This window comes from Anthonomus grandis, chromosome 22 (genome assembly GCF_022605725.1).
Source record: "Anthonomus grandis grandis chromosome 22, icAntGran1.3, whole genome shotgun sequence".
Taxonomy (NCBI): domain Eukaryota; kingdom Metazoa; phylum Arthropoda; class Insecta; order Coleoptera; family Curculionidae; genus Anthonomus; species Anthonomus grandis.
Window position 1 is genome coordinate 8,973,748 of NC_065567.1, and position 21,777 is coordinate 8,995,524.

A 21,777-nucleotide genomic window follows, 5' to 3' on the forward strand; every position below is an offset into this window, starting at 1 on the left:
TTTTTCACAAATTTATTGAACATAATATGTAGAGTAAAACAGTTGAAAATGTCACTTTTGGATCTGGCACTTTTTTAACAGTGTATAACAATTTTAAATTATAATAGATTGTAGTCTTCTTCGTCATCTGACGAACTGTCATCACCTCTTGACATTATAATTAAAGGATCGACTGTCTGATCGATGAGGTTGTCAAGATCCCACATTTTGTCCTCTTGCTTAATTACATGCTGGACTGCTTTTCGCCAATTCTCTGGTGTCGCTTCCGTAATGGCTTGATCAAACAGTAGCTTAACATCTTTCATTTTAAAAGTCGTGTTTTGTCTTGCTACAAATCCTTTTACCTGCGCCCATATCAGTTCTATAGGATTTAGTTCGCAATGATATGGCGGTAAGCGCAGTACAGTTATATTATATTTTTCGGCTATATCTTCCACGGCGTATTTCATGAAACGAGTTTTGTGTAAGTTTGCTATTGCCAGCAGTTCTTTTTTTATCAAATTTGCTTCAAACGCAATACCTTTTGCAGTCAGCCAATCGATAATTTCTTGCTTTCTCCAACTTGAAGTTGGCGTCTTCTCTATTCGCCGTGAATGATAGCTTGCGTTATCCATAACCACCACCGAATTAGCCGGAAGAAATTTTATCATTTCACCAAAATAGTCCTCGAAAACGTCTGAGTTCATGTCTTCATGGTAATCTCCTGTGCGAGTCGACTCAAAGGTTAGCAGACCTTCTTTTAAAAATCCCTCTTCACTTCCAATATGTGTGATTATAAGTCTTTTTCCTTTTCCCGAAGGTACTTTAATACCCGTAGACAGGCCTTCTATGAAAGCTTGGCGAGCACTGGTTATATTTTTGTCTTGCCACATTTTTTGGACTATATAACCTTCGTTAATCCACGTCTCATCAAGATAAAAAACTTTCTTTTGCTCCCTGCGGTACTGCTTGATACTTCTCAAGTATTGTCGTCTCCAACAAACAATTTCGTCGCTCTCCAGTAAAAGTGCTTTGCGGTTATGCTTTTCCCAGGCAAAATCCATATTTTTTAAAGTTTTCCATAAAAGTTTTCTACTTATCAACGGAATACTGTCATCTCGGCCAAGCTCTTTCGGCAAGAAATTTTCGGTGAATTTGAAGTTGTATTTATTCAAAAATTGAACGTATATTGAAAAAAAAATCAGTTAAGTTAAAATTAATTTTAGCGGACAGTTTTTTCAATTTCTGAGTGATGTTTTGGATCGCATACGGTGTGACCAGATGACCTTTTGCGCAAGTTACGGGTGCTATTGTGCTCTTAAAATTGAAAAAAAATGCTACATTAAATATCTAAAACAAGTGTTGTTTTATTATGATATAGTCACCAACTACACAATTTTTGAAAATCTGTTTTGAAGAAAAAAAATAAGAAATTTGATGTATAAAATATGTGAGGAGCAGACTTGCAAAACACAGTTTGTCCAAAATTTAATTTTTTGAATTATAGATGGCGTTATAATAGTTCCTTGAATGGCTATCATTTTATACAATATTGGATATCCAAATCGCATTATATCCTACTTAACAGTTACTTTGAAAACCACTTAGACATGCAAAATGCATTTAGTCCATCACCAATAGACAAAAGAAAAGCATTTTGTTCATAAGAGGAATAAACCACATTTAATCCAGCTGTTTGTGTTTGAAAACTGGTGTGTTTAAAATTATTTTTGGATCACCACTTGTTTATTTTGCGTAGTTTTTACATTACTTCAGTTAGTGCAATGGAATCCTTAGATAATGAAAGTATGGTGAAGTAAATTTAACGTCAATCATCAATCATCATCACCATAAAAATGTTATGATAGCTTTACTTACTAATACAAACCCTGATCCCGATTTAGAACAATTTAATATACGAGCAGTATGTAACCATAAGAATAATTCAACCCTAAAATGTGGGCAAGTAGATCGAGAAGATGTCATTAAAGTTCGGGAAGTTTTTTATAATAATCCAAATAAAGTTATTCAAGATGGAATTAAAATATTATGAAAGTAAAAATAAAAGTGCATATATCATGTTTTAATAATAATTTTGCACTTTTTTTTCTATTGAAGAGAAATAAAGTTTTCCTTGTTTTATTGCTTTTTTTCAATTAGTGTGATCTTTTGTTTCTTCGCAATATAACATTTCTATACTTTGGCAATTTTATAACAAAAATGCACTAGACAGTCTGAATGTAAATCAACAAGTATTTCAGCCAAGTATTTAGTAAATATTTTAACATAAGGTTTGGCAGTCCTGCTACTGATGTTTGTAGCTATTGTGTAAAAACAGAAACCAAACTAGTTATGTCGCAAAGCTCTTCTGAAAAACAAAAAATTACCACTGAGCTAAAAGTACACAAATTTCGTGCAATCCTAATTCCATAAGTTAATGAAAGCAGAAGAACCAAATACAATTTCACATTGCTTCGATGTACAGCAAATTCAAGCATTACCTAACGTACCTATTCAGTAAAGAATTTTACGCGCAACAGTTGTCAATATATTTTTTTGCATTACCAAACTTTCAACATCAAGTGGGCAGGGGGGCTACTGAGACATCATCGGCTATTGTCGATTTTTTGAAAGAAGCTGAATTTCCTGATAACGTGACGAAAGTTAATTTTTTTGCAGATGGTTGTGGAGACCAAAACAAAAATAGTCATAGTCTTATGGTTGGAACCTTTGGTGTGATGTTCAAATTATGAGACAGTTTTACCACTAACCAAAACTCTTTATTTTTAATCTCGACACATGTTTCGCTAACGATGTTAGCATCTTCGGGAGAAGATTAAAACTAAACTAAAACTACTTACAAATAAGGAAGGGAAATAGAAATTATATTTCCAATCAGAGGTCATTCCTATCTTCCCCCTGATCGTATCTTTGGACGCGTTAAAAATATATTAAGGTTTCACAGTATCATAAAAACTCCAGAGGCCTATTGGAATCTATACACTAAAGTGGGCGAGGTACGAAAACGTGGAACCGACTGGAATTTGCTTCCTGTCAAAAGTATGTTGTTGTGGCTGAAAAAAGGCTGAAAACTGGCATAAGTTCTTATCGAAGATTTTGTTATGAAAAAAAGTGTTTACACCAACAATATTTTGGTTAAAAGTGAAGTACTATATCGACCTTCAGATGAGACAAAAAATTCCAATCTCTACTGAAACGCCACATACGATTCAATCATGTAGTCTTTCCGGGGCTACCTTTGGGTTATAAGATAAAAAAGAAAACTAGATAATTTGAAAAAATTACTAGAATCATTATCTGGTGAAAACTAGAACAATGATCCAGACTTGAAATGGTTAGTTCCAATTTTTGCGGATTACTGTGAAGATGGATAATCAGTTATTGAAGAAAATGAAGAATGTGAGTGTATTGACATGGAAGAAGTTAATTTTAGCTACAGTTTATGAAGAATTTAAATAAAGATGCTGCTACTGGAGAATATGGTTTTCTTTGAGTTCCTTATTTTATTGTACAAAAGAAACTATATGAGCGATAAACAAAACGCTCTTTGTCCACTAGAGACATGCAAAAAGCATTTTGTTGAGCAGTTTTTTGAAATATTAATACTATTTTTGCGTTTTCTAGTCTGTAAATCTAGTAATGATTTATGCAATTTTTTCTTATTTTTTGTTACAAGTCGCAATTCAAGAACTAAGATCGTTTCCAAGCACCAGTTTTTCGCCTTTTCTAAAAATTTAGTTTTGGACAAACCGCATTTTGCAAGTCCTCTCCTCATGTATAGAATAGGTATAGGTTTAGTTTTAATTCATAATGATACAATTAGACATTTATTAAAATTGGTGTTATTTGAATACACTCTAATAAGTTATAATAGATTTATGTTTTAGATGTTTTGTTGTTTTAGATTTAAATTTATATCGGTACATACAGCTGTTCATTCAGCTAGGTGCTTTACAAAAAATATATATTTATGGGTATATGTTACTATGATTGTAATGCTATTTTTTGCTAATAAATTTATTATTTATTAGATTCGAGAGGCGCAGACAGTTTGCGCAATTTTTCAAGACAACCTGACTCTTTGCAACGAAGAAAATGAAAAAGTTATTCAAGATTTTGTGAGATTTATTGAAACCCATGGCCGCCATGTTCAATATCTAAAATTTCTTCAAACTATCGTCAAGGCTGACAACCAGTTTATAAGGAAGTGTCAGGATATGGTCATGCAAGAGGTAGGTCATAAATTAATATTATTTGCACAGTACCTCATTTCTTACATTATAGGTGTCTAAAAACAGGAACGAGTTTATTTGATAAGATAAATTTTCAAGTGTTTTTCAGAAACCATTTTTCAGAAACATCTTTCTAACAAGCTATTTACAACTAAAAATAAAAAAATTGTTGCGATTAAGACATTCAAATCATATTCATAATCAGATAAATCATATTTAGATATATATCCTAGGATGCTTAATGTCTGATATATATTAAATATTTTTTTTAAATTAATTTTTTGTACGTAAATATCTTAGAATTTGTTTATTTAACGAAGATTCACTTTTATACATTTTGTTTAATTCTTTTGTCAGGATTCATTTATTATAACATTTATTAATGCCTATTATTGTTGTATTATTAAATTACTAAATATATATTTTAGCTAATTAATGCTGGGGAGGAAGTTTTAGTGTTTTACAACGACAAAGCATCGTTCAACCACTTCATAGAAATGATGCGTTCCGAACGACATTGCATGGATGAAAGTAGCCCTTTAAAATACCACGTTGAACTAGTTAAACTTCTAGCTTGTTGTACGATGGGAAAAAATGTATATACTGAAATAAAATGTCATAGTCTCCTTCCTCTGGATGATATCGTAGCAATGGTCACTCATCCAGATTGCATTCCTGAGGTGAAGGAGGCCTATGTTGGTTTTCTACATCACTGCTATATTGATACTGAAGTGGAAATGAAGGAGATATATACGAGCAATCATATGTGGACCTTATTTGAAAAGTCGTTTCTTGTTGACATGGCAGACATAGCTACAGCACCAAATGACCGAAAACATCCAGATAAGGCTTTGGAAAATTATGTAACAAATTGCGTGGTGAACCTAATAACAACTTTTTTTAAGAGCCCATTCTCTGACCAAAGTACAACAGTTCAGGTAAATACTTAAGATTAATAACGAGATTGTAGCCTTTTCAAAGCATGATGTGGATTTTTAATAAGTTAGTGTAGATTACTAAAGAATTAATTACCTTTATAACATAAATAATATTACTTACTGTTTTTATTACTAGCAGTACTGTGGCTTTATTTTCCATGCTGCAAACTATAAGATCCTTATATTGTAATCACTATTGAATTAATTTTTATTTAATAGTTCTTCAGATGTATACAGTGTAATTAAAAAATTGTAAAAAATGTATGCTCTTCATCACATTATGGAGAATCCTTTAAGGAACACCACAAAAAGAAAATTGCTCCAGAACCACTTTTAGGTTTTTTTATTAGGGCACTTTTACCTTTTGTTGTTTCTTATGCAAAAACTTATATTTTTATTTAAATCTGTTTAAATAAAAATATAAGTTCTCTTATATTAAATCTTTGTTGCTTGAGTACTAAAAAAATTAAAAGGACTTTTTAAAAGCTACTTATTTTGTATTTAATGATTCTTATGTAATCGTGTGTAAAATTACGTAATTGTTACATATTACCATAAAGTTTATTGCGAAGCTAGGCTAATTACAGTACGGCCGCATCGTTTACTAATATAATAATTTACTGATTTTGTGTGGAAATGCACCGCTTGCAAGTTTATATATTTTAACATACCTAAGCAATTCTAACTGAGTCAACGAGCTAAGGAGCGAATTTTTTCTAGTTTTATTTTTAATCGTCTACTAAAGTTTTTAGAAACATATTATTGCGTAATAAACGGTTTTGTCCTACATGAGGATAAATTTTACATATATTGTGTATTCCATTTATATGGTTTGTCAGCTGTATTTTACAACTTAAAAGTCGCAAAGAAAGTTGATAAAAGATGGCTTAAAAAAATCTGGTAGAGATGTAAATTTTTAGGACAACTGCTACTTCAAATTATAAAATCAGATTTTTTTTCTTGAAAAAAATCCAATTTCTTAACAGAAAAGTTTAAAAAAAAAATCCCAAACACAAAAAAAGGTGGAAAAATTATAAGTTTCCATATAAAATACAGTTTACATAGATTGCAAGATTTAATTTGTATACACGTTTGGCGAGTTGAATCTTACGGATTGAGTTTTAATGTATTAGACCTAATAGATAGAGAGTAGACAGAGAACGACCGCATCGGTAACCTCCCACCGATAGCGACGCCGATTCTTCGTACCGCTCGCAATGTGAATTTGATTTCGGCTTGCTCGCACTCTCGCAGTGATGTTTAGCAAGCGCTTGGAGATGGGTAGGTTAGCCTCGAATCAAGTATTGGAATTTTACGCGCACACAAAAGATAAAAATGTATGTTGTTTTTCAACGTGCTCTTAATTGCAAGTCAAAAAAACAACTTTAATATGCTCAAATCTTAAAAACCTTTGGTGAAAACTAAATACAATATTCTAAAATAAAATGAAAAATAACTCAAACAAAATAATAATTCTAATTAAATGGATTATTTAATAAGGTGTTCAAATACACCTCCTTGTTGGGGTTCACAGTATCCCAACCTGTCGTAAAATTCTTTACGTACATTGGCTAACATTTCAGGTGTAATGGACCTAGAAATATTAATAATTCTAAGTCGCAATTCGCCCAAATTAACGGCTCTTTCATGTCGGTGTTGGTAAAGAATTTCCGTCAAATAGCCTCATAAGAAGAAGTCGCAAGGCGTAAGATCTGGAGATCGCGGAGGCCATGGTATGGTACCTCTTGTGGAAATAAGCCGTTCAGGAAAAGTGTTTGTTAAATAGTCCTGCACTTGTCTAGCGTTGTGAGCGGAACATCCGTCTTGTTGAAACCAAATTTCCTCAAAATTAACATCCAAGTTTCGTACAGCGGGTATAATATTTTGTTGCAATAAAAGTAAATATTTCTCAGAGTTTAAGGTACCATCAATAAAAAAAGGCCCTATAATGTGATTGGCTAAAATACCAGCCCAAACATTTACCTTTTGCGGGTATTGAGTTCGTAATGGTACACTCAAATATAGATTTTCCCGGGACCAATATCTCACGACTGAAGAATTATGTCAACCTAGAAGAGAAAAAGATGACTCGTCTGTAAATAAAATATTACTTGTGAATTCGTCATTTTGATCAATTTTTTCTCTTAAGGTTTCACAAAACTCCAAGCGTTTTATTTGATCTTCTGGAAAAATTTCTTGAGTGTTTTTAACTTTATAGGCTTTGTACTTATTTCTTTTCAAAATATCACGCACTGTACGACTTGGAATATCAAGTTCTTCAGAAATTTGGGAGCTAGAACAAGGGTCACTTACTTCCACAAAAGCACACACCTCGTTTTCAATCCTAGCGTCAGGTGTTCGACGAGGTTCCTGATCGCCACTAGAACATTTTGCACGCCGATTTACACATCCCGACTGCTCAAACTTATGCCAGATGTTATAAATTGTTTTAGCAGTAGGGACTTGCTGATCAGGATATGCAAATATAAAACGGCCGACAACTTCTTCTGCACTATCCGCATGACAATACCATTTAATGATATTAATCTTTTGATCAACAGTGAAAACCATTTTTATTTTATTACTGTATCCGTCTTCGTACCAAAGGTTGAAATAAATTGTAAACATGATCGGCTAACACGTACATAGGTATGCGAGGAATTGCAACCGAACTGATAAGCGCAACTACGACGCGATAGCCGCCCAGGGTGGAGGCAAGTTTGTTCTCGCTCTACTCCGTCTCCTTCTTACACATTACGCAAAAATCATATTCGAAATTTTTCAACCGCCGAACGTGTATAATATAAACAAATTTGAACGAACATGAAACTCCGGAAAATCTAGCAAATAAAACTTCCTAACAGAATTAATAAATAAGTGGAGGGAGCCTGCAGGATGTTCATTTTACCTTAACCTACGAGTCCACTGCAAGTTTGAACTATTTCTTCGAAACTTCAAGTTACAAATTGCACGCTGCAACTTTGTCTGCATTGCGTAGAAATGTCCTGCTCGCTATCCTTTTAACCTTTTAGGGATCCCATACCAAACTTGTGTAATCTAAGCCTTGAAAGCCTTTTTTTCTTCAAAAATTTCAGATTTCTTTCCATTGAACTGCTGAATTAGTTTGCTTTTCAACTTGTCAACCGCTTTTAATTGACTAATTTTTGTTTAATTTTGGTTAACTAATTTTTGCTTTGATGCTTTGTGTCCTAACCACTAACTGCAAGTCGAATACGGTTTTTAAATTGATTAGTAAGAAACTAAATACCTTAGTTTGCTTGTTTTTACTACTAACATTAATAGTGCTGTTTTAACTTTTTCTGATCTCCGGTGCATGTTTTTAATGTTTTGTGTTTTTAATGTTTGTCAATATAATTTGACAATTTTATTGACTTTTTTCTTTCACGGATTTTTTTTAAATCTTGATTATTTTTGCAGACGAGACAACCGATTTTCGTACAGCTATTACAATCAGCGTTCAGAGTTTCGCAGTGTCTGTGGCTATCCGCATCACAACGCTTTAATGTTGAAAATTGTATTCGTACGCTATCTGAAGTTGGTTAGTACAATATTTTTCACCTATTGAAATAATTATATTTAAAAAGCGATTCTAGATTTTCTGTACTGGCATATCTTTTCAAAAGAACAAATTATCAAAGAATTTATTAAAATTAATAGCTAATATAACATTTTGATTGCACGCTATGTTAGTTTTCGAGGAAATTCTATTTTTTATACAACTAGTTGATATACCAATTTGAATAATTATTAAAAATGCAAACCTTACCGCTTTCATCTGTGGTTGAAATTCCAATTAACAAACGTGAAGATTTTCCGGATGTAGATATTACTGTGGACACCGACTAAATGGCATTATACAAGTTCGGCTAATATACACGGTTTTTTAATCCACTTGCATCAGCCACCATTTGGCTACAGGGATTTTATAGCAAAAGAGGAAAAATACATGAAGTATAAGTTAATGTTGCTAGTAGCAAAGTTAATATATCAATCTCTAAAATAAAGGAAATGGACAGTGTTGCCACTTATGGTTAGGATGTTTACATTTTTTTCGGTTAGATTTTTATCCTCTTTTATTACTTATTTTAGTAAAAAGGAAAATTTTTGTTTTTAACTGCATCTTACTAATTGTTTTTTTGACAAAATAATTATTGATTCATTTATCTGAAATATTATCTTAAGTATAAAATCCAAACCGCTTTTCCTAATAATTGTATATTACTTAAATTAAAAACTGAAAGTACTATATAATACTTTTTATTCTTTATATAGTGGTATACTATACAATTTTCTAAGAAAACTAAAAGTTTTTATAATAAAAAAAAATCTGAAAATGCAAGAATTTTTAACATTTATAAGCATATGGCAAAAATTTCTGGAAGAGAATTTACGTAAGTGACATTAGTGTCAGTAGTGTCATTTCTGTATAATAATACATCATAATTATGTTATTATACAGAAATGACAGCTGTTGTCCTTTTTGAAAGCAAATACTGCTAGCTTGGCTTTTATTTTTGCATTGCGTATACTTTAATTTTCTTATACGTGTGCGTATTTTTTAGTTATATAATGAAGAAATATAAACTGTAAAGTATTGATTTTTAAGGATGAATACATTCTTAATTTATACACATAATAAGATTTGTACCTATAAATTGACAATAAACTTAAACCTAACACCTCACATTTTAAGTTGTTGTTATAGATTGAGGACTTATAAGAGAAATTATATCATAGCTTTAATAAACTTTTGGACAATGAAAGACAACACATCTGGATAGCAATACTCATTTTTGCGTCGATTTGTAGATGTTTACATAAAATTGCCATTAATTTCATATAGTCGCTTTATGTTTTCGATCAGATTAACATCGACTACTCGGCTACTGTCGAGTATTGGGTCCGGGTTATACTTGTTATCTTATCTGTCTGCAAAAGATGTAATTTTCCTCCTAGCTTTTGGTGGAGTATTCTCACTACTAGACCGTGTCGCTCTTTATATTCTCTTGGCACGAATGTCTAATAATCTCCTGCAACATGCTAGATCCGATCATGCACATCCTTAGCTACTTCTATCACACTATATTGCTTGATAAAGAAATTTCAGATAGTTCCGTGTTAGAATGACTTAATCTTGTATAGCCACTTAAAACCCTTCAGATTCAAGAAAAGATGAGCAGCGCCTGCAGCTCAACTGTTTAACCAGTAGTTCGACGCTGCTGTGCCGATGTATTCTTGTCGAACCTCGTTGATGTGTCTTATAATATAATATAATGTATTATTAAATCCAACTTTGTCCTATTTGGTACTGTGATAATGCAGAATTACCATACGTGTTTATTAACTTAAGATCATATATATAAAGTAAACCTGGCTCGTTCTCTATTATTGTTCTTAATAGCAAATCCATTCCTTGTTGAATCTAGTCAACTTAAAAAGAGTGGGCTATGGATATCCCTCTGAAATATACCTTGATAGCGAATTAGGATTCTGCTTGTTTGAATGCTACTATCAGTGGTAAGCTGGAGGTTAATCGACAGTGGACTCTAAAAAGGTAATAATGCGGTCATCTAGCATGTATAGTTAAGTACACCTATAAGCAATAGGTACCGCATCAAAGTTTTTTTGATACTTGATGTAGGAAATAAAAAGGTTCCTCTTTTTGTTGTTGTCCTAATTGCTAGATAACAGAGTCGATGGCCAGTGGCTCTTTCCAGCCCATGGCGTCTCTGATGCATCCCGTCTGTTGCACCGATACGATGTTGTTCCGGTTGCAATAACTATATAAGCGTTCTCCAATGATGTAATTAGTTTGAACAGTGCCTTCCAGTTTAATGATGTTGGATGAACTTCTATAACCTTAAACCTTATTCATACTTTGTTAGGTTTACGCCTGGCATTTTTGTCGTTCGTCACCTGTACATCTTGCATTGAGGTTACACTCATCTGGTGTTATTAGCTGAGTGATCCGTAAATAAGGAATCTAATGATCCGAACACAATCCTATTTTATTTTTCTTTTCCTAATATAAGATTTACCAATTGCGCAAAAACCGTCGCTAAACAAGTAAGAGTTTATTTTTCTTTGGAAACTCGTATCAAGTTTTTGAAAATATAGTTTTTCTTTTTTGAAAATTATTAGTTTTTGGAAATATAGAGTTTTTCTTAGGACTTATGTTTATTTTTTGCGCTAGTTTAGTTTTTTTTTTTTTTTTTGTTGGGTTTTCAAATGTTGCTTGAGGGAGACTCACTTCTTACAGTGTTTCCTATTTAATTCTTCTAATGTATTTTCATAATTTTAGCAAAAAATAGAGGAATAGCTATACCGTTGGATCTAGAGAGTCAGGTGGCTCCGATGTTCAATAAAGCCAGTATTTTAACTAGACAGACTAGCAAATGGCTGACGGCATCTAAGACACCTAAAATTGAAAGATCGCAATCTACTGTAAGTATGCGTGTTGGCGGAATTGCGTGTGAAAAATGATACACATGTTTAAAAGATAAATATTTTTAAAAATATTTTATTTGTTAATGAAATTATAATATCTTAATCAGTTTTTAATTCTATATCTCCAATACTTTTAAGTCAGTGTTTTTGTTGAAATACAAAAAATTAACTCTTGTAAAAATAAATGTTTTTCGTTGTATAATTTCTTACAAGTGGCTAACCTATAGAATAAACTAAATGTAAGGTTTTGTTTCTTCAAATTCCATTAAAAATGTATATTTTATAGACAATTGTATATCATTGGTTAGCAAAAAAAGTGAAACCAAAACTGTCACAACAGCACAAGTATAGTGTATGAAAACTTTATTTCTTTTAATAGCTTACGCGATTTTGATAATACTAGAATTTGGAATATCTCGTATAATTGAGTTTTTGTCCCAATTTTGCTCACGTAATTTAACCACAATTTATTAATTAATTTGAAGTTTATCCCATATTTACCATAATTTAGATTTTAATCATTCTATTATCGGCAAATGTAGTTTCAATTAAGGAACTAATGCCATTATGCAAATTATGTAAATATAATTATCAGTAAAAATACTCGTCTACCTTAAGGTTAATCTAGTTAAGGTAGATGAACCTTGGAGATAAAAGGCCAGAGAATAGGGTCAAATATGAAGTCATTACATTATGTTTGCCGGCCCCGGCAGCGCGGTTAGAATGTGCCTGCCTAGCAGTCGTGTGGCCCTGGGTTCGAGTCCCAGATTTGGCATGGTCGATTAATCACAGCCAGGCAAGAAAGATAGAATTATAAATACATTTTTTGTTTTAGTTAATGAGGCTTGATAGAAGTATAATTGAAGGTCTACAAGACATAGTCTCGCTTTTAGAAGAACAACTAAAACCTTTGGTCCAGTCAGAGTTGTCACTATTAGTTGATGTTTTATATAGACCGGAGCTGCTGTTCCCTGATGGAACAGAGTCTCGAAAACGATGCGAAAGTGGAGGTTTTATAAGAAGGTGCATATAATATTATATATGTTCTTAAATTTTCACCTAAAGTACTGTATTTTAGATTAATTAAACATACCGAAAAGCTGTTGGAAGAAAAAGAAGAGAAATTATGTGTTAAAGTTTTAAAGACCTTACGCAAGATGATGGCTGTTGATCCAGATTATGGAGAGAAGGTTAAATTTATAAGAATATCATTAGTCAACATTTCTGTTACTTAATCACGTTCTTTTTTGTGCTGCTTAGAAAGAAAATCAGGCTAATGCCGTTATGGTATAGTATAACATTTAGGATTCTTTTCTTGTGCACCCTACTATTTTTAAATACTTTTCAAGTATGTACTTTTTATCTTTTTATTTTTTTGCTTGATGCCTGCTTTGATTACATCTTTTTTTTTAAGTCCCGCACAATTGATCTTTTTTTATAGCGTAAGATTGGGCATGAATTAATAATTAATTTTTTTTTCATTGCTCTGTAGGGAGAAGTTTTAAGAAATAGCCTACTCGCCAGGTATTTTGGTAAAAACTTCGCCGTAGCCTTGGAATTAAATGCAATGGCATCTCCCCAGTCACCTGTCACCCATGGTCCCGGAGGTTATAAATTTATAAAGTGCTATCCTATAATACTTATATTAAATAAAATCTTTTAGCAAAAATTATCAGTAGAGCAGGCCAGACACTTTTTGAGGTTCAAACGCACCTGGATAAAGAGGGCGCTTCTGACTTAGTCGTAGAACTGGTTATTAAGTCTACTAATTCACCGTCAATTTTTGGTGAGGCTGTGGAACTTGGAATAGCTCTGTTAGAAGGGGGTAACTCGATAATACAAAAAAGTATGTTCAATAAGCTTTTAGGCGGAGACCTCAGCCAGAGTTTTTTTAAGGTACAGTACAATATTATTAAACAAACCATTTTTATGTATTTTTATTGCTAATTTTAAATAGGTGTTCTATGACAAAATGAGGGACTCTCAATCTGAAATAAAATCTACAGTAACTGTGAATACTTCGGATATGGCAGCCAAAGCTCATGATGATAAACAAGACGGCAAAGAACTAGACAGGATGTCTAAAAAATCCAGTAAAAATAATGGTATTCTTATAAGTGATGAACTTCGAGAAGAATTAAGTAGAGCGGCAGAGACTACTTCCCAAGCTTATGCTCATATTAGGAATATGGCCACAGGAGATGACAATTTAATTTCATCGAGTGCAGCCAGTGCATTTGAGGACCTTCTTGCTGAAAAGTTAGAGAAGCACAGGGAACGAGATGAGCAAAATGGATTAAGCAATAAAGTTTTAATCATGCAACCTATTTTGAGATTTTTGCAGCTACTTTGTGAAAACCACAATCCGAAATTGCAAAACCTTTTAAGAAATCAAAATAATAAAACGAATTATAACCTGGTTTCCGAGACATTGCAGTTTCTAGATTGCATTTGTGGCTCTACAACCGGAGGATTAGGGTTGCTCGGTTTATACATTAATGAAAACAACGTCTCATTGACTAATCAAACACTAGAAACATTAACTGAATATTGCCAAGGTCCTTGCCATGAAAATCAAAATTGTATAGCCACTCATGAATCTAGCGGCTTGGACATTGTGACAGCATTGATACTTAATGATATTAATCCACTTGGCAAAACAAGAATGGATCTCGTATTGGAGTTAAAGAATAATGCTTCAAAATTACTACTAGCTATAATGGAGAGCCGAGGTATGTTTTATATATCTTATAACTATACTGTTATTAGCTTGGTGTCGTTTCGAATTTTGTTTATCCTTAAAAGTATTTCTTTGTGAGAACGAATGATTTCCTTGAATATTATTTTTATCGTAATCTTTATATTTCCATTATTTAAAAAATATTAATAAATGACAAGTTAAAATCTTGCCTCAGAGAGGTATGACTGGTAACACATATGGAGCAAGGAATGTTATGAAAGGTTATCATTTTGACGATTTTATTTAGAGGACATGCATTTTTTGTGTCTGTATAACTTATAAATATTTTTTACTAATATACCCTTTAATACATTTTTTTCAATTCACGTGTTAATCGATAACTTTGCCTTTTTATTTTGCAGGGGACAGTGAAAACGCTGAAAAAATTCTTTCCAACATGAATCCGAAACAACTTGTTGAAGTAGCTTGCAAAGCTTTTCATCAAGAAACCAACGAGGATGACGAGGACATAGATAACACAGGCGTTGATGACGTCGTATCGCCCAAAGAAGTAGGACATAATATTTATATTCTTTGTCACCAGCTGGCCCAACACCATAAAGACCTTGCCAACTGGTTAATTCCTTCCGAAACTCTAGACCCTCAGGTTCACAGGGCGCTAAAATACTATAATAGTCATACTGCACAAATAGAAATAGTTCGTCACGACCGCACATTAGAACAAATTGTATTTCCTATACCAGAAATTTGTGAATATTTAACCAAAGATACAAAGATTAAAATATTGAATACCGCAGAGAGGGATGACCAGGGCTCCAAAGTTGCGGACTTTTTTGAAAGAACGGACGACATGTTTAGTGAAATGAATTGGCAAAAGAAGTTAAGAGGTATGTGTTTTTTTAATGATTTTCTTTATATCCTTGCCACGGTTGTTTATTTAAATATGTTATATTAAATTCTTAAAATGGTCTTTTTGGCCAATAATTTGACGCGACATGCAGACATATAAATTATGAATTTAACGGGAAATATTCTTCTAGAATTTTTTAATGTAAAAGACAGGTAAATCTTAAAGTTTTGCCTGACGCAATTATCTTATACATTATAGTACCAACCAAAGAATTAAAAGTTGTATTCAACGGCTATTTTAATTTGGAAATGAAAGTTTATATTTTACAGCACTTTATTGACAACGAATTTAACGGCACTATTTACTTTTTAAATATTTTTAATAAAAAAATATTTTAAATATCTTAAAAAATATTTTAAGACCTAACAACGTGTACCTGTTGATTTGTTAAGGAAACTTGCACTTATTGTAATAATTTATTTTTTAGCACAACCGGTACTCTTTTGGGTTAGCAGCTATATGTCCTTATGGAGCAATATCCTTTTTAACTGCGCTGTATTGATAAATCTCATTGTTGCCTGCTTTTACCCCTTCGAAGATATGTTGCCTCGTAAGTATATTTTAGATACTATATCCTAAAATAGAAAAAATTATTTTTAAACCGAAAAAAAAAATTGGAAAAAAATCGTAAAAAAGATTTTTTTACTACGTGAAATTGTTTTCGCTTATATTTCTTTGCATATACAGGGTGTTAAAGTTTTCAAAGAAAACCAGTTCTTTAAGAATAACTTAAACAATATTGTAGACATTTTTATGAAATTTGATACATGTATTCTATGCATTAAGACGCATCTTTTGATGCAAAAAAAATATTTTCTCTGCCAGTAGCGTCCCTACAGGTCTTCTATTGAATATTTTTAGTGAAAAAAATACTATGCCACAGCTTTTTCTTAAAATAAAAATTATTTTTAAAATTCTCAGTCACTTTTTAGCAAATTTGATTTCTAGGTTTTTTTTCGTCCGACGCATGGTTTTAGTTTAAAAAAATTAAAAAAACAATTTTACTTCGCTAAAAATCTGATGCGATGTGAAAATGTTTGTTCGTCGATTGCAAGCAAATTAAGGGATCAGATTTATTACAAGAAGTATGAAAAGTTAAAAAATGTAAATAATTTAAGAAATACTCATGTTTTTAACGCGTTTAAAAAATAAATGGGAATAAAAAAGTACCGTAACGCGTCTTTATTTAACGCAAATCGCCTATGCATATTTCTTATTGCTCGTTGCTAATATCAAATAGCAAAATACTAGCTGCTGGGAGGATTGTCCATGCGCTATTTTGAATTTAGTGGTTTAGTAACAACTAAATATTAGCGACACCTCCGCGTTATCCTTCACCCAGTCAACACGTTCTTTGTACTTTCCTATCCTTCGGATTCCTTTCCTACCCCTTTGCCGTTGGCGACAACGTGTTAGTGTTGACCAAATTTTACGGATCAGTTCCGAACCAAAAAAATTCAGCCTTTTTTAATAAGATGATCAGGTTCCAATACTTGAATAATGATATTTTTTATTCAGAGTTAAATTCGGATAAAAATAAAATATTTTTGTTTTGATTTGAATTGTATATTGATTAATTAAACTAATTTATTTACAGAAATAAGTTCCACTATCTCAATTCTGATATGGGTTGCTATGTTGGTATCTTCCGCCCTAGTGATAACATTACCAAGAGAGACCGGAATTCGAACGTTAGTCGCCTCCACAATACTAAGATTAATATACTCGCTTGGTCCTGAGCCTACGCTATGGCTGTTGGGCTCTGCTACTATAATTTTAAAAGGCATTCATCTAGTCAGCATCATGGGGAACCATGGTACACTTACAAAGACATATCAACAAATTCTCACTGATGCAGAGTTGGTTTACCATTTAACCTATTTAGTTTTTTGTATGCTTGGACTAGTAATGCATCCGTTTTTTTATTCTGTTTTGGTAAGCATAAATAACGGTATTATAGTTGTTTAGTTTAGTTAACTCATAATAAAATTTATTTATAATTTTTTAGCTTTTCGACGTTGTTTATAGAGAGGAAACTTTACTAAATGTGATACGTTCTGTGACAAGAAATGGGAGATCTATTATTTTAACGGCTGTGTTAGCACTTATTTTAGTTTATATGTTCTCGATCATTGGCTACATGTTTTTTAGAGATGATTTTATAGTCAGTGTAAAAAAGAAAGATGGTAAGTTAGCAATTTATAAAATACTTGGTTTAATTCATACAGGGTGGCCTTTTGAAAACGAAACAGAGCCTATTTTGGGTCCCTCAGAACATTTGCGAAAAAATGCTCGGACCCGTCAATTTTTTATTCAAGGGGAAAACATTTTTTTGCTAGTTTCGCCCTCCTGAGGGCAAAGCCCTAGCGGGGGTGACAAGGGCCCCCAAAATTTTAAATGGAACGGGGGGTCGAGTGATACCTTATTTTGAAGGTATTTTTATGTAGATTATAACCCTAAAGTTTTAAATCGTTACTATTTGCCTAGTCGACACAGGGGCTAATAAAAGTTACAAAAAAATGTTAAAAAGTATAATTTTAAATAAAGGACTTAAAGATAAAATCAATCAGGTAAATGTTCAAAATGTTGGCCTTCGACTTCCATACAATAATACAGATTTTGTTCAAACCTTTCCCGTACATTTTGCAAAATTTCTGGGGTGATTTGACGACATTCATCAATTATTCTTTGTCGCAAATGGTCTAGCGATGTTGGCTGACTAGCATACATTTTAGTTTTTAAATGGCCCCATAAAAAAAATCTAACGGGCTTAATTCCGAGGAACGATGAGGCCATTCAATAGCTCCTCTTCTTCCAATCCATTGTCCTGGAAACGTTTGGTCCAAATATTGACGAACCCTTGCAGCATAGTGGGGTGGCGCCCCATCTTGCTGAAATACTAGACGATTTTCCAAGTACTCGTTGTTATTTTCTAGTATCTCCACTAATGCAGGATGAATTGTATTTTCTAATAACTCCAGGTACATCTCTCCCGTTAAATTGCCAGGTAAAAACAGGAGCCTACGATATGTTTACCAAAAATGCCAGCCCAAACATTTAATTTTTCAGTAGGCACCTCACGAAATATTCTGGGATTTGAATCAGCCCAATAGCGACAGTTGTGACGGACGATTCACAGTACCGTTTAGGGAAAAGGAGCATTCGTCAGAAAAACATACATTAAATAGAAAGTGTGGATCATTGGCGGCTTGTTCAGATATAGTTTCACAAAATTGTACTCGCCTATCAAAATCGTCTTCGTTTAGTTCTTGCACGAGATGCATTTTGTACGGATGAAACTTGTTTTTTTTTTTTTTAATATCTTCTGAATGCTGCTTCTCCTAATACCAGACACGGTTGATAACTTCCTTGTGCTCAGTGTAGGATCTTGCACAATATGGCCTAAAATAGCTACTTCTGAAGCTTCATTCACCACTGGATTATCCATTTCGCGCTTTTTATTAGCCACAGACCCAGTTTCTCTAAATTTTTGAACCAAATCCAAAATGTACTTGCAAATGCAGTAATTGACAACCACTATTAAACTTCAAAATGTTGCTATAATAGCAGTCTCAACAATAACCAAGAGTTCCCTTGCAGAATTGGCATAGATACCTACGGGTATTAAAAGAAAACAACAGAAAGTACGGTTCACAATGTAGAACAAAATTTTTTGTATTTATTTAACTGCTAAATTTACAAGCATTTTTTTTCATAAAAAATGTTGACATGTTTTTGTAACTTTTATTAGCTCCTGTGTCGACTAGGCAAATAGTAACGATTTAAAACTTTAGGGTTATAATCCGCATAAAAATACCTTCAAAATAAGGTATCACTCGACCCCCCCGTTCCATTTAAAATTTTGGGGGCCCTTGTCAGTCCGCTCAGTCAGCGCTTTATAATGGGATAGTATATAAAAATTTAATGTTGCTGAAGGGTATGGGCAACATTTTTTTTTTGGTATTTTTTTAACTGTTTTTTTATAATCGAGGGACTATCCCATTTCTTAATAAATGTTTCATATGTGTTTTTATATGTTTCAATGTACAATATTACGTTCGTATTATATCTGAAGTAATATCTATATTATTAGCGACTAATATATATTTCGTAATATAAATAAATATCTTAAATTTTATTCTTATATCTTAATTTTAGATGAAACTTGTGAACAAATTTCGCTTCTCACTGGTAAACAATATACAGATGACCCGACCCATGAATACTGTGAATTAATTGATCCAGGCGAGGAGAAAAAAGAGAGAGCGTGTGATTCCTTAAGAATGTGTATCGTTACGACTCTAAACCAAGGATTGAGAAATGGCGGAGGTATTGGTGATATTCTTAGAGCACCAAGTAGTGAAGTGAGTACTTTTAAAAAAAATTCTTGACAAGAAAAAACGTCAATTAATTATTTCTATTAATTAAATTTCAATTTTTCATGGTATACGCTTGTTGTGATTTTAACTTGGCTTTATGCAAACAAGGAAAAAGTAACATTTTTATTAGTAAATCTGTTTATCAACGAGAGAATGTATGAAATATTTTCCTAGCTTTAAAATTCAGATTTGTCTAAATTATATTAATAGATACTTTTATTGGCTATGTCTCCGTACCATAGAATACATAAAATATTACACTTTTTAATCATTTTTAGAAATGCCTTATGGGTATTGTGGAATATGAATAGTATTGTTTAGTATTGGCATGGACATTTCTGAGTATCCGATTTAGTTTATTTATTATAATGTATTTCTATGGAACGAGCTAAATGTGCCAAGCAGGAGGCCAAAAAATTTTTGACATTGTTGACTACTTTCATTTGCCTTAATAAAATTATGCATGTGAATTAAATTTGTATTACTTCAATAATAAAAATTTTCGAATTTCCGAAAGCATTTCTTGTTAACAAGAGATGATTTTATACGAAAAAGCAACCGGAATTCTAAAGGAAATCTGATACCTTAAAGCCTATGTTAATAAAATTAAATATATTTATATCGTTTGTAAATTATGTAAATAAATCAGTTAATTTTGAAGCTTATTATTGTAAATTGATTTTAGGAATCTCTATTTGTACCAAGGGTGGTGTATGATTTGCTGTTCTTCTTTGTTGTGATAATTATAGTACTTAACCTTATCTTTGGTGTCATTATTGACACGTTTGCCGACCTGAGATCTGAAAAACAACAAAAAGAGCTTATACTTAAAAATACATGCTTTATTTGCGGTAAGTTGTAAAACAAGTCACTAGTTTCACCCTCTAGAATAAATAAAAAAAATTTTTGCAGGCTTGAATAGATCTGCCTTTGACAACAAAACCGTCAGTTTTGAAGAGCACATTAAAAGTGAACACAATATGTGGCACTACTTGTACTTTATAGTGTTAGTAAAAGTAAAAGATCCCACAGAGTTTACTGGCCCCGAAAGTTACGTTTATACACTGGTGAACTCCTTAAATCTAGACTGGTTTCCGCGTCTACGAGCAATTTCTTTAGCTGCAGTAGAAGGTGATGGGGAACAAATAGAACTAAGAAGTCTTCAAAATGTCTTGGAGAGTACTCAGGGGCTTGTAAAAAATTTATCTAATCAGTTACTAGAACTGAAAGAGCAGATGGCTGAACAAAGAAAGCAAAAACATCGATTAGGACTTCTTACATCCGCATCTGCGTATCTACAAACAAATAATTTTACATAATTACAACAGTCTTAAGTTTGTTAGATGTAGGTTATATTGAGACTGTAGAAGTTCTTGAATTAACTTGTTATCGAAGAAAATTAGAAAAATATTTGGAACGGCTGATAATTTAAGCTGGCAAAGTAATGTGTAGATAACCCTTTGATTATTCTAAAAAGACTCTTTATTTGTTAATATAGTATTCTACAAAACAGTTATAAGTTGTTTTTTATTCTTGCTTTTTCCCACTATGTAAAAAAAAAACATTCGTATGATTTAAAATAAATCATTTTTAAAATATAACTTGAGAAAAAACTATTAAACGCTGAAACCAAATTAAAAATCTAAACTGAAGTGTAATCATGGCGTTTTATCTCACAAACAATATAAATTGCAAAGTTATAACAAAAAGTAAAATTATAATAGTATATCACTATTTCATTGTAATTTCTTACTGCAATCTTATGAACACATTGCTTAAAACCTAAAAACTATATTACTCATTTTATACATATATATTAGAACAATATGCACATACTTATTAATATCAGTTAGAGATGCCCGTTATAGTGACTACTGTGGTTAACCGCTTACAAACACATCTAGGTCAAGACTAACAGCAGCAGCCACTTCCGCTGCTGCTGCTGTTATTTTTATTTAGTGGACTCCTGATACTGGTTGGACCCGTATAGTTTATGATAAAATATTTCGTAAAAATGAAGGCGGCGTAGTCGATAGATATACTGGAGTTCTAGCTTAAACATTTACCAACAGATGGTGCAACTAGCGTGTTATTTTTGAATTAGAATTAATGGCTTAGTTTCGGATAAGACCAGGAAGAAAGGGAATTT

The 21,777-nt window shown here is 32.4% G+C and overlaps 1 protein-coding gene and 1 long non-coding RNA gene across 3 annotated transcripts in view; one reads left to right on the plus strand and one right to left on the minus strand.

Annotated features, from left to right (window-relative positions):
- The window catches only part of LOC126748996 (inositol 1,4,5-trisphosphate receptor), a 53,717-nt gene extending 32,577 nt beyond the window's left edge, over window positions 1-21,140 (plus strand). Inside the window, exons 14-30 of one of the 2 annotated variants that reach the window (XM_050458583.1) lie at window positions 4,032-4,232; window positions 4,661-5,170; window positions 8,609-8,729; window positions 11,493-11,635; window positions 12,474-12,661; window positions 12,717-12,828; window positions 12,899-12,925; window positions 13,131-13,245; window positions 13,302-13,534; window positions 13,596-14,370; window positions 14,741-15,226; window positions 15,677-15,799; window positions 16,847-17,184; window positions 17,258-17,435; window positions 19,408-19,613; window positions 20,314-20,479; window positions 20,541-21,140. In XM_050458583.1, the coding sequence (XP_050314540.1) occupies window positions 4,032-4,232; window positions 4,661-5,170; window positions 8,609-8,729; window positions 11,493-11,635; window positions 12,474-12,661; window positions 12,717-12,828; window positions 12,899-12,925; window positions 13,131-13,245; window positions 13,302-13,534; window positions 13,596-14,370; window positions 14,741-15,226; window positions 15,677-15,799; window positions 16,847-17,184; window positions 17,258-17,435; window positions 19,408-19,613; window positions 20,314-20,479; window positions 20,541-20,947 (4,329 nt within the window). In that variant the 3' untranslated portion in view covers window positions 20,948-21,140. The remainder of the gene's footprint in view (window positions 1-4,031; window positions 4,233-4,660; window positions 5,171-8,608; window positions 8,730-11,492; window positions 11,636-12,473; window positions 12,662-12,716; window positions 12,829-12,898; window positions 12,926-13,130; window positions 13,246-13,301; window positions 13,535-13,595; window positions 14,371-14,740; window positions 15,227-15,676; window positions 15,800-16,846; window positions 17,185-17,257; window positions 17,436-19,407; window positions 19,614-20,313; window positions 20,480-20,540) is intronic. The other variant, XM_050458584.1, reaches the window with a different exon arrangement.
- LOC126749014 (uncharacterized) lies at window positions 15,550-21,549 on the minus strand. Its single transcript, XR_007664857.1, has 2 exons — window positions 21,465-21,549; window positions 15,550-15,824 (listed from the first exon to the last, which is right to left on the minus strand). It is a non-coding gene; the product is annotated as an uncharacterized LOC126749014 (long non-coding RNA).
- Window positions 21,550-21,777: the final 228 nt, after the last annotated feature.